The sequence below is a fragment of the Drosophila novamexicana genome, unplaced genomic scaffold, assembly GCF_003285875.2.
Source record: "Drosophila novamexicana strain 15010-1031.04,08,12 unplaced genomic scaffold, DnovRS2.1 tig00004555-arrow-pilon, whole genome shotgun sequence".
Lineage (NCBI taxonomy): Eukaryota > Metazoa > Arthropoda > Insecta > Diptera > Drosophilidae > Drosophila > Drosophila novamexicana.
Window position 1 is genome coordinate 3,017,798 of NW_020825052.1, and position 16,522 is coordinate 3,034,319.

The window sequence follows — 16,522 nt, forward strand, 5'->3', positions numbered from 1 at the left end:
AAGGATATCCAAAATATCGTTCATCCGATATTCCACCTCTGTTAATGGAATACCATAGCATCACAAAATGTGCGCTTTTATGAACTTTATTTGATACGTTTATACTTGATTAAATGCATTTAAACTGATATAAGAACAACAGCTGATAGAAGAACCAACATTTCCGGTATAATAGGCATATCCCCAATATTTACTTGATAATCGTAGCGGCTGTAATGCAGTATCGGTGTATTAGCCTCCTCGAAATTGTCACCCTTCCTGTTCTCGCAATGGGCGCGTAAAGCTGCTGGATAGACCAAATCAATGTGGAGGCAGTGTATATCTGAGTGTTTCAAATCAGACTGGTAAACGTAAAAGTTTTTTGCCTCCTGTAAAGTTTTAGCTGTGATTGTGAATTCCCCCCCCTTCAATTTTAACATTAGCAAGCCACAGTCGAAGAGGGGCGATTTGTGAAATGACACCAATAAAACAAGCTTTCCAGTTTCTGAGGTTTGCCACACTGTGTACGGAGTACCCTCTGGAGCTCTTAGATCTTTCCATTGCTTAGCCAATGACTTGGTAATAGTATTTTTGCAAACCTTGGTGAATATGATGTCATTAAATAAGGAACAGTTTCCTGTGTTATAGGGCGGTGTCAAACTGTTGTCATGACGGGTTTCTCCTTTTAATTGGCTCTGCAGCATACTCAAAATAAGCAAATTTAAAATCTCGCTTTTCATTGTAAATTTGGAATTTTGATTTACTAGCCTGCTTCACTAAAACTGACAATTATTAACCTGACAATCAGCTTTAGATAAAAGTTAGATTTCAACTTATCTAATATGGAACTATTGTGCAAGAACGCAGTTTATATAGCATGAAGCTAGGGGAAGAACGACAGACCGTTCACTTTCTGGGATTGTCATCACCAAATTTCTCAAGAAGCATAGCATAGCCATTTGGAATAGCTCATCATGCTGCTCATATTAACAACTCATGCCACTTAATAGCAAATAGCTGGAAAATATCTTGTAGTTCTTGGCACTTCAGTGCTAGGCGAAGGGCTCCGTTCAGCGTAAGGCAACAATTTGAATGAGCCGGAAAGACTTTCTAAGCTAATATTCTTAATTAGTTTTAATTGCAGCGACAAAAAATGTTCCTATTACAGAATCCACATGGGTTCAGAACCTTTATGCAATTGTATTTAACCGGAAGAATAATATATCTCTGAACTCACGATGATCAATAAGCAAGTTGATAGAGTCTTCGTGTCCATATGACTGAATTAACGAATCGATATCTTTCTATATACCATACATTTTAATAAAACTGAATTTACCTGAGTTAAAGAACTTTTCATTTGTATTTAAAATATATATTCTCTAACCCCGTGAATATATTTTGGCAAGTCAACTTTTAATTTCCATTCACTTTGAAATATATAGCATGTTTATAAAGGCTTCAAAATTACTGCAGGTGATATTTTTAAGTAGCCTGCATTATTCTGTGGCTATTCGTGGCTCATTTGGCAATTGCTCTCGCTACTTTGGAACTCGCCTTGAGATGCAGTGCACTGGACGGTTAACAAAGCAACTGGTACTCAAGTATCCGGACGGATATGCAGACACCGATATTCCGTATGCAATCTTTGCGCCAAACCATTTAATGCTGTTTGTTTTCGTTACAATGTACTACTCGCCAATCATGAACTGTAGCACTCTTAGAGTGCTAGACTCTAACAACTTCGAATGCGATTCGAATGACAAATTTAAATTGGCGCTCTCTAGGATGTTCTGCTACGACAAGCCCCTGACTTATACGGCGGCACTCAGAGACAACTGCATGAAAGCAAAGAACTTTGGACATCGTGCCATAGACCAATCTATTTTGCAATATGCGGATGCTCCATGTGTGAGTAGATCGGAAACAGCTAGGTGGTGGCTACTGCTCATTACGGCGATAGCCATTCTGAGGCCCGTTTAGCATTTGGACGATGACGATGACGATTACATTTCGAACGATTTCAAATAAGCTAAGGTTGAAATAAAGCCTGCTATGTGAAATCTTTCCATAGGGTATCGGAATAGAGATGCTCAATGTACATAGAAGGGACTGCCAGCTAAAAAAAAGTATCTTTGATGTACGTATAAATTATAAGATTGCAGCCAACCTATTTTGATTGATCTCACGTCCACAGGTTACAGATGAAGGGCAACAACAGATCTATGTGGTTGGCCTAAGCTAAAACTGTAGCGGTTCCGATAGCTCAATCGGGGGGCGAGTTCAAAAAAATTCCAGTAAGAGAAAAGGATTGCAGAATTAATACCGAAGAGAGTATGGTGTAAATATAAATAAAAACGAGCATATATAACCGACTTTTAATCAAGATTATATTACGATTCCTCTCGTGTATATTCGTTCCTTTTATTCGTTATTTTGGCACAAATTCATATTTACAAAATGCATTGATTCTATTGCGACAATGGAGCGACAAAAATGAAGTATATCCAACACTGACCCCAGGTGTACTGCACTAGCACATGAAAGGCAAAATTGAATTAAGTCAAAAATTGCGAAAAAAAATAACATAGAAGAAAATTGAAAACCAGTAAACATTCAGAGTTTGACATTCCGTGCCAATGCAAACCCTTCAGCAACTATTGAAAGCCAAATCATATGCTGTTTCTCGTTGGCTACACGCACTTTGCCGGTGGCAACACTCGTTGCTACTGCGTCATATGTTGATGTTGCTATTATGGGGGCTAACAAATACGGTCGTAACACGGTGACGAAGCTTATTTTAATTTTAATAAATGTCACATGACTTACAGCTGACGCTCGTGGCGCTCTCTTTGTGCCCAGCCAAGGTTCTTAGGGGCCTCTGTACTCTGCTATTGACAGATTTCTCGAACATAACGTTAATCTCACCGTGCTATAGTAGCTCACACTAGCATCACTTTGCTGATGAAACCGATGTCAAATACATGTGGAAACAAAAAGTAAGCCTTCATGCGTCGTAAATACTAATTACCTACCATATTTGGACATTTCAAACTTGCACAACCTTGTGAAGTTTGGAATGATTCGATTTAAAATGTGGGCACACAAAAGTGAAAGGGCAAAGTTTGGGCAGATAGCTTTTCCCAATTTGGGGTATGAAATGGAAAGGTATTGAATTAATAATAATAAAAATATAAATATTTTTAATCTGAGAACTCACATGTTGAATTTGGAGCCTCGATTTTAATTATACCTAAAAAACAAACCGAAACAGGGTTTTCGTGTTTCGTGTTTTACACATTTTGAAATGAAATAGTGTATATAAGAAAAAGCAACGCTGGTAAGTCAATTTAACAAACCCGTAGCTCAAAATCAGGTCAATAATTTAGTTTGTCATTTTAACGACACGCCAACCAAAACAGGACGCACCCAACCGGCACCCCAATCAAATTCAAGTCTCAGAATGTTTCGAACTCACGTGCCACAACAAAGACGAATAGCACCAACGAAAACCAGTAAGTGTTCTAGGGATAAACGACTTGGAGATACTCTGTAGCCAGTGTCAAGCTGTCGCAATAAAAAGAAAAGAGTTGCTGCTTGCTTGTCCCAAACGCTACACATATAACGATGTTATGTACATGGGAGGGTCAGAGACGCCTGCTTCTGCCTGTTACATACATTTTAAAATAACTAATATACCTACTTTATGTCCCATTTCAATGGCAACAGGGTGTTAAAATATCATACAAGTATGACAAGAAATAATAATATGTAGCAAAGTATTTGTGAGCGTTTTTCAAAATTTCCCAGGACAAAGGCGACAACCGATGAACCAGCTACGAAATGCATTGCGTGTTTCCAAAGTGAAGAGCAAAAATTAGGGGAAATTGATATTAAGAAATTGCATGAAATGTTTAAATGAAGCGTAAAAATAAACACGCCCGTCTAATGGACTGCCTGATTGCAGTCGTTGGGAGCCCACATTTCACATTTCACAGGCAATGGCCCCACCCTGAGTCCATATGACCCCAGCTTACGTGAAATGTGTGTTAAAAATTCTTGGAAAACTAATCAATGTCAAATGTATTTTGATTGTGTCGAACCGACGATGGCGCCTTACGACAAGCGACAACACGAACTGAGCAAAGCACCGCCCGCGAGCTTGACTGCAACAATTTGAGCCGTCGGGTTGGCTATCCAGTGAGCAGACGAGCGCGTGATTAGGAGAAATTAGAAAATAATTTGCTTTGTTGCTTGTAATCCGCGGCCATAAATTTCTAGAGACATGTGCTGCATAAAGGAGTGCCGGCAGCTCCTGGCGCTGCGATGTCAACAATGGTAACTTTACTATCTTTGGTCAACGCTTTTAAAATTTTACTTCCAAATGTTCGTCAGTATAAATCAAATTATGTTTCTATGATAAATCACCGAAACTCAACAATAGAAATTTAAAAGAAAAAGCGTTGAGCCTTGTAATAGGCACACATTCGGATGCTACATTTAAGCCGTGCACATTTTATTAATTTTGAACTTTAAGGCATTTTCCATAGTGCAGATCTAATGAAAGAAACTAAATCGTTTAATACGAAAAGAAATTACAATACATTTTTCTCTATGCCTTTAAAACACAACGTAAAATAGGCAAAGCAAGAACACAAGCCGAGCAGTAGCAGTAGAGACTCGTTCTCACGGGGCTTTTGATGTATTTGCAAGCAAATGGAGTTGAATTAAATGAAATACTGACATATCATGAAAATTCGGTTGACATTGAGTTGAAGTCAAGGGTCGCGTCGTCGCCACGACGTAATTTCCACCCTGGCCCCAGCAGCAGCAGCTGGCAAATTGACATTTCTACTTAACAATCGGCGCAGAGCAATTCAATTTTAAATCGGGTTTCGAGCTGCTTCTCTGCAGCAACAACTCATTATTTTTATTAATATGATTTTCGCTGCACTTGAGTGGACTGCAATTTTACATTTTATAATTTAAATTTTAACAGTGCGCTGGGTGATAAAGATGATGAAGATGCCAATGTCAATGCATGTCATTGTGTTCTCCAATGAACACCCATTTATCTGCAATTATTTGTTTTAAGCATTAAAAATACAAAAGCTGCGAGTCTGTTCAGCCCTTCGGCCTTCTCCAGCTCTGAATTGCTTCAGGCGCCTGGGAAAACGCTTCAGCCCTAATGAGCAACTGTTCATTGTCCTGGGACCTGCATCGGGTAGGTTGAAAATGCGCTTTTGATTGCTGCCGGCAAGGACTTCGACACAGTGTCCTGAATTATGTCAAACAATTCGTCAAGCCCAAGGCGGTGGATCAGTAAGTTGACTTTACAACAATTTAAAATTTATTTCACTACAATATATGGAAGATATAGGACGCTCAAAAAATAAACAGATACAACTCGCTAACATGTATAAACATAAATACACACTCTATTACCTATTATTGAGTAAAGGGATAAGACGATTTTTTAATTTAATACAAATTTAAAAGGTTAACTTAGTAAACAAAGTATTGCGCTCTTGGTTAACATCGACTGCTACGATTTATCTTGCCTGCTCGATCAAGACTTGCGAAGCAAAGTTTATTTCATATCTGCGACATGATTTGTTAAAATCTATGCATTAATTAATTTATCCGAGGACCACCCTGGTCAACCTGCTAATTAAAAAAAACTTTTGGATTGCTCTTTGAGCATTTAACCAGCACAACGTTGCGGGCAAAGCACCCTGCATCACCAAGAGACCAAAAACCAACCACTGCACACATGCAATATGTCCTTCTTGGAGTCATATGGCTTCGATGTAAAATGGGAAGCGGCCTCTGAGCTTTTCACTGGGTATTACAAGCATATGTGGGTGCGTTTTCATAATGTAACTTGAAAGGGTTTGGCTTGGTTTGATTGCGGTTGCTGCTGCAGTCGCTGTTGTCGTGGCTACTGCTACTGCACAGCTTGGATGCTTCACTTTGAATTGGAACGTTGGTTGACCAAGTTGACCCCGCAGCATCCTTTCTGCGTTACCCTCTAGAGTGAGCGAGAAATATATGGTTTTTAATAAAAATCAATTGCATTGTTTTAATATTATGTTAGCTACTCTCATTGTTGTGTCTGGTGAGTTTAAGCGGACCAGTTTCCATTTTACATATTGACCATGGCAACACATTCAAAGAAGGTTTTGAGTAGTTTTTAAATAGTGTCTACAGGATAAGATGGCTAGAGAAAGGATAAGAATTCTAATTGAATATACATATCAGGCTTAAGGAGACGTGCATATGATATCACAGAATATATGTCAAGGATGTCACGTCTCTAGTTGCTGGATCATTCGAGATCGAATGTTTTTATGGACAGATATATATATAGACGGGTAGGCGAATGGACGTATAGACACGCGAAGATCGACTGAGCTGATGATGATGCTGCCCAATGTCTGTTACTTATTCTTGTCCAAAACTATTCAACTCTTTTCTCTCCGTTTTCAAGGAGTACATGGTATACGTATAACCAATTACACTACGACTACATAGTCTTTCGTATGTTGTAGTTATTGCTTTTGTTGTCGTCGTTGTCAGGTAGTGTTTGTGCGAGTAGCTTTTGGGTTTTGTTTCGGGCGATTCAGCTGTCAGCCACAGCGCTCCGTGATGCCATTAGGCGTAAGTGGCATTTCCTTTTGAATTTGGTGGCATTTGGGTTTATTAAGCGAAAGAAGTAACGCGCTTGTCCATGTGGATAGTCTGGTTGGCAGGCTGCCGCCCGCCCACCCGTCTGTCTGGTCTCCGGTGATGTGCTCTACTCCGTGCTTGGCTCAGTGCTTGGTTGTGCACTTGGGGGATTGTTTGACGATGCTGAAATGGGTCAATATGTGGCTCTGCCTGCCGCTGCCTGGGGACGCCGAGATACTCATGTAATATTCACATGGACAGCATCGAGTGACATCTTTTGTGCCCTCACACGGATTGCAGGCGTGTTGGTTTTTGGTATGCATTTGGTTTGTGTACGCAGCGTCGACGCCAATGCCACCGCCGATCTCTGATGACCTTTGCCAGGTGTGCCGTGTGGCAATCGGAGGGTGTATCTGTGTCGCCTGCTCGTGACAGAGAAATTAAAGTCTTCTCTGAGCCCATGGACCTGCTCAATCATTCATTTCGCTGTTGATTATTTATTTAACTAATGGAAATATTTGATGCCCTCCCATTATTCGCTCTGAATAGTTAGTGTTGTCGTATCCCCACTCTTGCCTGTTTTTGCTTGTCTACGTGTGCCCCGAGATTTGATTCGTTTGTCAGAGCTCATCGGTTTCAGGGCACGTTACTTTTGTAACGATTTCATATACGTATACGTTATGTGTATTGACTCTTATCCGCCCCGTCTGCTGTTGCATAGGCTACGTGTCTTTTGTTAGCGAAATGTTTTATGTGGAGCTTCTGTCTCAGACATTTGTCCATATTGTCTAATTGATTTCGACTTTCTATGTGCACAGCATCTTTTGATTCGCCAGAACACGTTCTTCTAAAGTGGGTTTTCAGTGTCACCCTCTGTCTGTAATATTATTGGGTTCTTCCCAAATTCACAGAAAAAACATTCGAGATAAGAAAAGCTTTCTAATTCTAATATCAAATTAATTATACTTTATAATTATGCCTAACGATTTATATTTAAGTATTCACGGTCAGATATGTGAATGCTTAAAAGTGAAGAAAACCAATCCATTCGTGATGGACTGTAGGCACCTTTCATATTTTTTCAATCCAGGACTGAAGAAAAGAAAAACGTTCTTATTGCGATTTTACGATGAGCAGAAACATGCGAATGGTTTGACTTTTCCCACAAGTTAACAGGTCCGTCGCAAAGCAGTCCAACACCTCAGCTGACAAGAAGGACCCTGAAGGGCAGTGACTAACTGGTTGGTTAGAAGCTGGTCACTGAACACCTGACAGGCATTCAGGCAATCCAACCAACTGAACAAAGACGTCAGCTGCAGTTCTAGCAGACCTGCAGCTGCCTTCTGGGGCTGTTGGCAAATGAAATACATTTTATTTCAAGCAACATTCAACAAAGGTCTTGTTAGCTTAAAAGGTTAATCGATTGGACAATAGACGGTTGCTACATAATTTACGTGCGCTCTGGCTGCAATGAATAATAATTTGATACATGGGGCAACGAATTCCCAGTGCTCTAATCCTTGGTGTGGAGTCCTTGGCCAGCTTATTGAACTGCAATCGGGACTTACTTAGAAGCACACAAATTGAATAAAATGTTGAAAAGGCGCAGCAGCCAGCACAAAAATAAAGCAGCAAAGGTTAACGCCGCCGTCTGGTCTGGGCCAGGACAACGATGACGTCGTCGATAACACTATTAGGAGATGAGAAGGCAAGGCATAACTTTCTGCACTTTTCTTAGCCATGCCACTGACTGGCCTGTCTGCAAGACTGTCAGCTTCGCAGTCGCCGCCATCATCATCGTCGCAGTTGCTGTTGTGGTTTGCAGTCAACGTAAAATATTGACTTGATAAAAAGTTTGGTTTTTTCGACTTCATTTGCCGGGCACAGAACACGGATGGCAGGACGCTGCTCGGCAGCTGGCTCGGCTGTCACATGTCAGACTCTTTTGTGTCTCATCTACACGTTTTATGAATTATAATAAAATGATTGGCTTGTTCTTATAGCTGTCTTTAAATCTAGACAAACCAAAACTAGAGGATCACGCCTAGATCAACACGTCTGATGACGCTCAACTTAAATTTACGCTTTTACCATTTAAGGTAAGCAACAAAATGTCAGCCTTTTATATGCTGCAGAAACATCACTTGAATATGAAAATTATACGCAAACAATTGACTATTTGTTGAGATTCAGTTGACTGAACCGAAATTAAAGACTCTGATTATGCCCATGGACAGACATAATGAAAATATAACACAGCAGACAACTCTTTGTTAGCAGCCGCAATGCTTGTGGGCTGTTATATTGGCTTCTGCATTGGCCTTTATGCCTGAGCGAATATTTTTCCAAATCATTAACAAGTCAGCCTCAAGGAAAAAGAGTCCACAGTTGAACATAACTGAATTAAATGATATTTCAATACGGATTACACCCGTTCACTCTGACCGGGTCCGCATTCGATGCAGCCCACTTTGCTTATTAAAATGAATTATTTGCTATCCATTTACATTAACAACGGCAATATTTGTACCTTTATAAGTATGTAAACGGAATTTATTATTTGAGTGTTTAAAAGTTGATTATATTGATTTATTAACTGAACTTTGCAGGCGAGAAATCAGAGGAACTAGTTAACACAACTGCCTAACATTCAGAGTTCACGGTACACAGTTGAAAATCTAGAGTCGCCAAATGCACCCTATACACAGAGCATTGGGTAGCCGGATGAAGCCGACTTCTTCTTAGTTGCTTAAAAAACTAAGTTTACCCTTCCATCACATTTAAAAAGCGACTGACACTTTGGGTTGCCTGCAACTGCCGCCTGCTGTCAGACTCGCTTTTGTTTCTAGGCATTTCTTGTCCTGTTGCAACTGTGCTTCACCTACGTAACACTTCATTTGCCAACTTGCAACTTTCGAGGGTTGCATGTTAGTGTCTATGGGTGTGAGTGTGTGCGTGTTTACGAAATAGTTATGTACTTACTTTTACTTGAACTCTACAGCTAGCTTTCTTATGCTTGCACGTAAAAGAGTTGCGGCAACTTTTTTGCCCGTCCTGTTTTTGACTGCATTCGCCGGGTATGTAACCCCCCGAAACATCATCAAGGCCTACGTACTTCCCTACCCTGTCTGGCATGTGCCGTCTCTGCAGCTCTCACTTTAGTTTTGCATTAGTTCGCTGCTGCTGTGCTCGTGCCTGCGCTATCTGCTCGTGAAGCCTGTAATTTATTTCTTGTTTTGATTGAAATATTGCTTTACAAGCAAAAGGACACGCACACACACAGTCGAGGGCTGAAGCTCGGCCTGTGGTATATAGGGTACGACAAGGCTTAGCAAATACGCAGCATAGGCTCTCGGCTGGAAGTTTGGTCGCCTGGCTGCTGCCTTCAGTTGGAGTGACGGCCTGTCTGACATACGCACACCCTTCACTAAACAGCATTGCACTGTAGAAAATTTAAGGTATAGTTCAAATGTGAAGACTCAAATTAATTTATCCACATATTGAAACAATTAAAATTCACTTTGCAAAAACTTTCCCAAAGAATTGAAATATACAGAAGTAGTTTTTGACTTTTTCTCTGAAAGCTGTATTCAGGCATGAGCAAAACTAACAAGATGGTTTCAGTGGGGAGTACACAACTAGAAAATACCCTGAACACTGTGTCGAGCGGTCATCATTCTAGCTTTCTTCCATATATCCATAGACAGTCAGACGCAAGCCCAGTACTTCTTCTTTCCTCTACAGGTACGGAAAATGCCTTCCTGATTTGCTGCAGAGCATAAATATGACCACCTAATGAGTTTTAAAACTAAAGCCCAAAAATATCCAACAAATATTATATCTCTACATAATGTCCAACTCTTATAAGCTTCCTTAGTTAGGATTTCGATTTCGATTTCTGAAGATTTTATGGCGTGGGATAAGTTATCGATGATTGCGTATAAATACGTGCGGCTCTTAGGCTATAATAACCGACGCTATCTAGCCCTTGAAATGTACGAGAGCGACACATTCATGCATACTGACAGACAGACATAGCTGGATCGAGTCTACTAATCCAGCAATATAGGATCGGGGATGCCCCTTCTGGCTGCTACATGCATTTGCATAAAATCATTATACCCCTTTTAACCATTTTCAATGAGTACAGGGTATAAAAAGTTACTCATTTGAAAGCACAGGCACTTGTCTCACCTGTTTTATCGCTCTCCTGCTAACTTGCAGTGCTTGTGTTTTCTTTTATATCGTAAACAGGCATATTTCAATCAAAATTACATATCGATGTAGCACCGAAAAGCTGCAAATGGGAACAGGAGCATAAACTTCAACATAAACTTCAACTTCTAAATTTCGAAGTTGTTTTTTTTTTTGCATTTTGTTTTTAAGAGCCAAGAACTTTGTCTTACTGTTGTTGTTACCGGCAAAATGTTTTTAAATTTGCAATTTCCTACGGGAAATCGATGTTTAAATCTCAATTTTTGAATTGCATTGAGGCTACAAACAAATATTAGTTAGATTATCATCATGCAAATAGCGTTCGCTGGCAAAATTAATTCCAAGTGTTTGTTAGAAAAAGACTTCTTTAAATAACGACTTTCAGTCTTTTGTATGATCGCTTCGACCCAAGTAGTCAAATTGAATCAACAATACTCGCAACAAAGAGCACGCCCTGCTTTACCTCCTTCCTGTTGAACCCTTGCCGACGACGCACAGCTTCATCATCATTATGATGCTCAATATCTCAGAGGCGGCTGCTGCTATTTCGTCTCTTGTCTGCTATTATACATTATAAATTGCATTATAATTCAAATTTTGCAATAAATCTCAATTTCAGTACAAAGACGAAAGGACGACAATGGGGCGTTGGCTGGGGCTGAAGCGGGGCCGGTTGCAGGGGACAAAGAGGCCCAGGCAGAGGCAAAAACTTTATACCCCCTAGACACACCTTGAAAAGAAGTGCCCGGCAAATCAATCGATTACGCGACTTAACTTTCCAATAGCTCAGCGACAGGCAGACAGCAGACAGGCAACCGGCAAAAGTTCGGGTTAAGAGGAGCAGGCGGTTGGACCGGGGACCACGCCTTTTATGTTTATGGTAATAATGGAGCTGGGATTGACTGTCGGTTAGTTGTCTGGCAAATTCAGCTGCCTACCTTCTCTATAGAATAATTGATCAAAGAGTCAACGTTATTGCCTCTTTTATTGTTGTCGTTCTTGTTGGCGTTTTTTTAAGACTTTTGCTAATGTATTTTAATAGGTATTGATTTGACTGCGGATTATCAAAGAATGGGCAGTGAAACGCATTTAAGAGTTAATGTACAACGAAAAAGTAGAAATTCTGCAAGCACCTCGAACATTCGAAAACAGGGTGCTGGACGCAATATTTCATGCCCAAGTATGCACTACGCTTACCAAACGTCTTTATAAGATTGAGCGTACCAACTCTGAACAACATAAGCTGACGATGAAAAATTAAAGTACCTCATTTGCTGAATAAATCTCAAAAGGTGAAGTAATTTTAAGCCATCGAAATAACTTCGTTCGAAATTTATCGATGTCAAGAAAATCGCGATGAAGTTTCGTTAATTTAAAATAAACTTGAAACATCCACTTCCATTTACCCACTTTAACATGACTCCATTATGCTACTTTTACCCGCACACTATGGTCGTAATACATATTTAATATTTTTTACCCACACATATTGACGTACGTATGACCAGGGTTGCCATTGTTGTGAGCGATGCGTAAAATGTAATAAGGGCCAACGCACAAGAGAAATTCGCAAATGGGGTTATACGTGAACCGAAGAAAAATCTGCAAGCATTCACCGGCTCGCATATGCATATGTGTGGGATGATAATAGCCTCGTAATGCTTTCATGCATAGAGAATAAGTATGTAAGTGTCAATGGACGGAAGTGATGCGTATGGAGGTTCGTCTGCGAATGTGCTTGCAATTTTTCAATATTCACCGAAGGGATTAACATAATTTAGCAATTTTCATAACCTCAACCGTCCTTAACCCTTGCAATGTTATGGGCATTTGGCAATTTAATTTCTTGCACGCACAATCGACGATCTAAGCCTTGGCGCCACGCCCCCTCCACACACACACACAGGGCAAAAGTCTTCTTCTTACCCAGCACGGCAATATTGCCAGTCATAAATCCTGCTTAAATTGTGCATGCAAAGGATTTTTGTTCCAGAACGGTGCCCCCAAACGCAATCCAACCCACCAACCTGCTGCCCTTCAGTCCGCACCCTGCTCATGCTCCACACTCTTTGCCACTTAGCTGACAGTGAATTCCACAGTGCTCAACTCTCTGGTCCTTCCCTCTGCCTCTTGCCTCTTTCCTCATGCCTCTTGCTCAAGCCAACCCAAGCAACGCACGTTGCTTGTCTCTTTCTCCTGGCTCGTGCATATGTTAATAACCGAGAGCGTTGGCATCAGTGCATGTTTATGCACGCATGCTATCTCTCTCAGTCTCTCACTCTCTGTCTCGATGTGTTGCTGCTCAGCTCTGGGTCGTCCTTCGTCCTTCGTACACTGCGCTGCGTTCGAATGCGCTCCTTTTTATTTGATATTATTACGATAATTTATTTGGGCAATAAATTTTGCAAGAAAAATGCATTAAATTTTTTTCCCCTTGTGCCATAATTTCAATCTCTTTTTGTATATGTCGCTTACGGTATTTTCTCTGTGTGCGTTTGTGTTTAAAGCTAACGGTCACTAGCAACACACACACACACACACACACACACGCGCGCGCGCAGCCATTTACAATATGTATTCTCACTCTCTTCTTTTCTTATTATTAACTCCATCTAAAGTCGACTCTGAGTCAATTGTGCAAAGGAAATTTCCGAATTGAGATAAACTTGCGATATTCGGAGTTAAAAAATAATAATTTTAATTTAATTTAATTTAATTTGTAATAATATATATATGATACTAATAAAAAAGGAGGATATAATCCAAATTTAAGGTGTATTTTTTATTTTAAATATTGAAAAAAGGCGAACAACATAAGTAAAAGTGATAAAAGTGATTCGACTCTGCCCGACAAAAATTTATTCTGTACTCAGTTTCGAATTGATATAACATACATACATCTCATATTTCCATCTACAACCACAAATACCGCAGGCTAAGCAATTTGGCAAACTTATGTTCCAATGTGCGATCGATGTGAAATATGTATAGCCTAAAGGTGACATTCAAGTGTGCGTTTCTATTTAATCTGGCAATACCCTTCGACAATCTTCTGATCAAATATATTGTTCAATTTCCGGAAATTAATATTTATCTATCGAGTTCGATAATATACAGCTCATGCTATAGCTAACAGATAACATAGAGGCGGATCAACAGACGAACGAACAGAAAAGACTAGCTTGATTTCGCTGCTGATCAGAAACACATATCATTTATATCGTGCGAGAAGCCTTATGCCTGTTGTTGTTATATATTTTTACACATTTTCATAAACAAATAGTGCATCAAAAGTTGAAAGGAGAAAAGCTCTACACAATATGCATATAAAGAAAAGTAAATAGCTTGTAAAAAGCATAAATCATATTGTTAATGGTTTGTGCATTCAGCATTGTCCTGTATTATTTGTTTATACGTGTTTTTTAGACACTTTCATTGTGCACCACAAATTTATCACTTTATATAAAACCCGAAACACTTTTTCCTGACACATGTTTTTTTTTTTTTTTTTGGTTTTTTTTTCACACTGTTGACACGTTATATTAAATGTTGGTAAACAAAGTAAATGGTCCTAAGTTGAAATAATGTTAATAAATCATTAAAACTCACAAAAGCTATTAAAAAGAAGAAAATAAGTAAAGAATGGTTAAGAGTTTGATGCTTACATGTTTTGTTTATATTTATACGAATCTTCGTTATTTTTTTATAGTTTCAGTTAATAAAAATTAAATATTTTTAACAACTAATTTATTTTTTTTTCCGGATTTTTGATTTTTATTTATTTATTTGTTTTCGCATGAAAAATTACCTTTGATCGTAATTCTTGTGAGCACGTTTTTGTATAATATTATCGTTAACCTATTTCGTTTTTGTATTTGGACGCTTTTACCTCACAATTGGCCTCAGTTTTGGACGGTTTCAATCGAAACAAAACTTCAAGCACACCAAAACACGTCTAAAACTAAGAACCATTGTGGGCATTACCTAATTAGGAAATATGATAACCAATTAAATATTTTCTAAATTTTTCTCTTTTTTTTCACTCTTACTCACAATGATTTGATTAAACCACTCCAAAATGATTTTTCACGTTAGAAATAGATTGACTGGCTTGGCATGCTGCTTACCTCTAAATGATAGTTCGACCTTTCTTAAGGTATAAATGAAGATTCACTCACCTGAAAGTAAGCATACAAATATGATTATTAGTTAATAAAACACATAATTTCATTGTAAAATAATAAACCTTACATATGACAATAAGTTATTTCTCAAAAAATGTTTAATTAAAAGGTGTACGTGGCATTTGCAGTGATAAAATGGTTAAGTGGGTGTCTATTTGTAGTGCCACAGTTAGTCAACTATGTCAGCAGGTAAAATTCATTCTCAACAAGATTCACAGTACTTAAAAAGCCATAAAACACTTGAAGCATGCCGACTAAACGGATAAAATTAATACACGAATTGAATTACACAGAGAGCTTCATGGAATACAACTGAAATACGCACGAAACAGCCAGAATAAAACCACAAAAGAGGGCACTTCTTAGATAAGTTGACCGTATTTAATCGGGCGCAAGGGTGGGCCAAGCGAACCACTCAGGAGAGACACACGTACAGCATGCAAACAAGTGAGCGTGTCTGTGTGTTGTGTGCGTGTTTGTGTATGTGTATGGCTGTGAGTGGGAGAGTGTGGTGCACGCTCAGCTTTTTGATTGAGATGTGGCATAGTCCACTTGCCTGGTCATATTTTCAATGGCTTAAAAAGACACTGTCCTACAAGATTGTTAATTGTTGTAAATTCATTTTTTATCAATCATTCAGCAATAAAATGTTTGATATTTGATGATATATTGGTTTAAAGAGCTGTCTACCTCTTGATACTTAAAATTTATAGGCGAGAGTTTCTTTTTGCGATATTTCCAATCTGCTTTATATCGATAAATATCGATTTTGCTTTCTTGAGCATATAACATGGAATAAAGTACCTAAGACACCCAAATTTTTAATACCCGTTTCACAAAAATAGCACTAAAGAATCTTATTTGTGTATAGTGCATGTACATACATGGATGCCGTACTTATGCCATAATATATTCATAAAGATCGGACAATAAGACAGGGTATCTCCTAGTTGGGCACTAGCTGCTCGTAAATGCTCTTAGAGTACATCATGTAATGCAATGAGTATTTAACAGGTGGTGGGATTCAGAAATTTTGTGAACTAGTGTAATCAAACGACGGTTGGAGGCACGCACAACTTCTAATTAAACAAACATTTTGTAATTTCAGTTTAACGGCAAAACGACGACACGTGGTAGCCTCTCAGGGGCGGAGGCTTGGCACAAACCACTTAAGTGCCAAAGCAATTTAAAGCGAGGCCAAAACGCAAAAACGATTTTTGGTTGAGCAGTAAGAGCGAGGCGAACCGGGAGTGGGTGGGTGCAAAAGAGTAAACGAGGAAAAGGCTGCCGACCCACCCAGGTTGGCCGTAAGTGTATGCCCGCGCTTATGTGTGTATTGATAAGTTTACATATATATTTGTGTAAATATGTGCTCAACATATTTTGCAAAAATAAACATAGCCCCAAGCTTTAAAGGCAACCTCACCCTCAATTTTCTGTTTTCCCTTCACTTTTTTTTGGTGGAAGCTAGGTCA

General features: G+C 39.2%; 1 protein-coding gene and 2 long non-coding RNA genes across 3 annotated transcripts; 1 reads left to right on the forward strand and 2 right to left on the reverse strand.

Annotated features, from left to right (window-relative positions):
• Window positions 1-45: 45 nt before the first annotated feature.
• Window positions 46-765, reverse strand: LOC115770182. Its single transcript, XM_030715343.1, has 2 exons — window positions 641-765; window positions 46-578 (listed from the first exon to the last, which is right to left on the reverse strand). The coding sequence occupies exons 1-2, from the start codon at window positions 647-649 to the stop codon at window positions 120-122; spliced, it is 468 nt and encodes a 155-aa protein (XP_030571203.1). The 5' UTR covers window positions 650-765; the 3' UTR covers window positions 46-119.
• A 1,635-nt stretch (window positions 766-2,400) lies between these two features.
• On the reverse strand, window positions 2,401-3,279 carry LOC115770458. Its single transcript, XR_004018853.1, has 4 exons — window positions 3,200-3,279; window positions 3,015-3,116; window positions 2,809-2,940; window positions 2,401-2,741 (listed from the first exon to the last, which is right to left on the reverse strand). It is a non-coding gene; the product is annotated as an uncharacterized LOC115770458 (long non-coding RNA).
• On the forward strand, window positions 3,242-4,897 carry LOC115770459. The gene is made up of 3 exons (XR_004018854.1): window positions 3,242-3,319; window positions 3,402-3,494; window positions 3,709-4,897. It is a non-coding gene; the product is annotated as an uncharacterized LOC115770459 (long non-coding RNA).
• The last annotated feature ends 11,625 nt before the right edge of the window (window positions 4,898-16,522 follow it).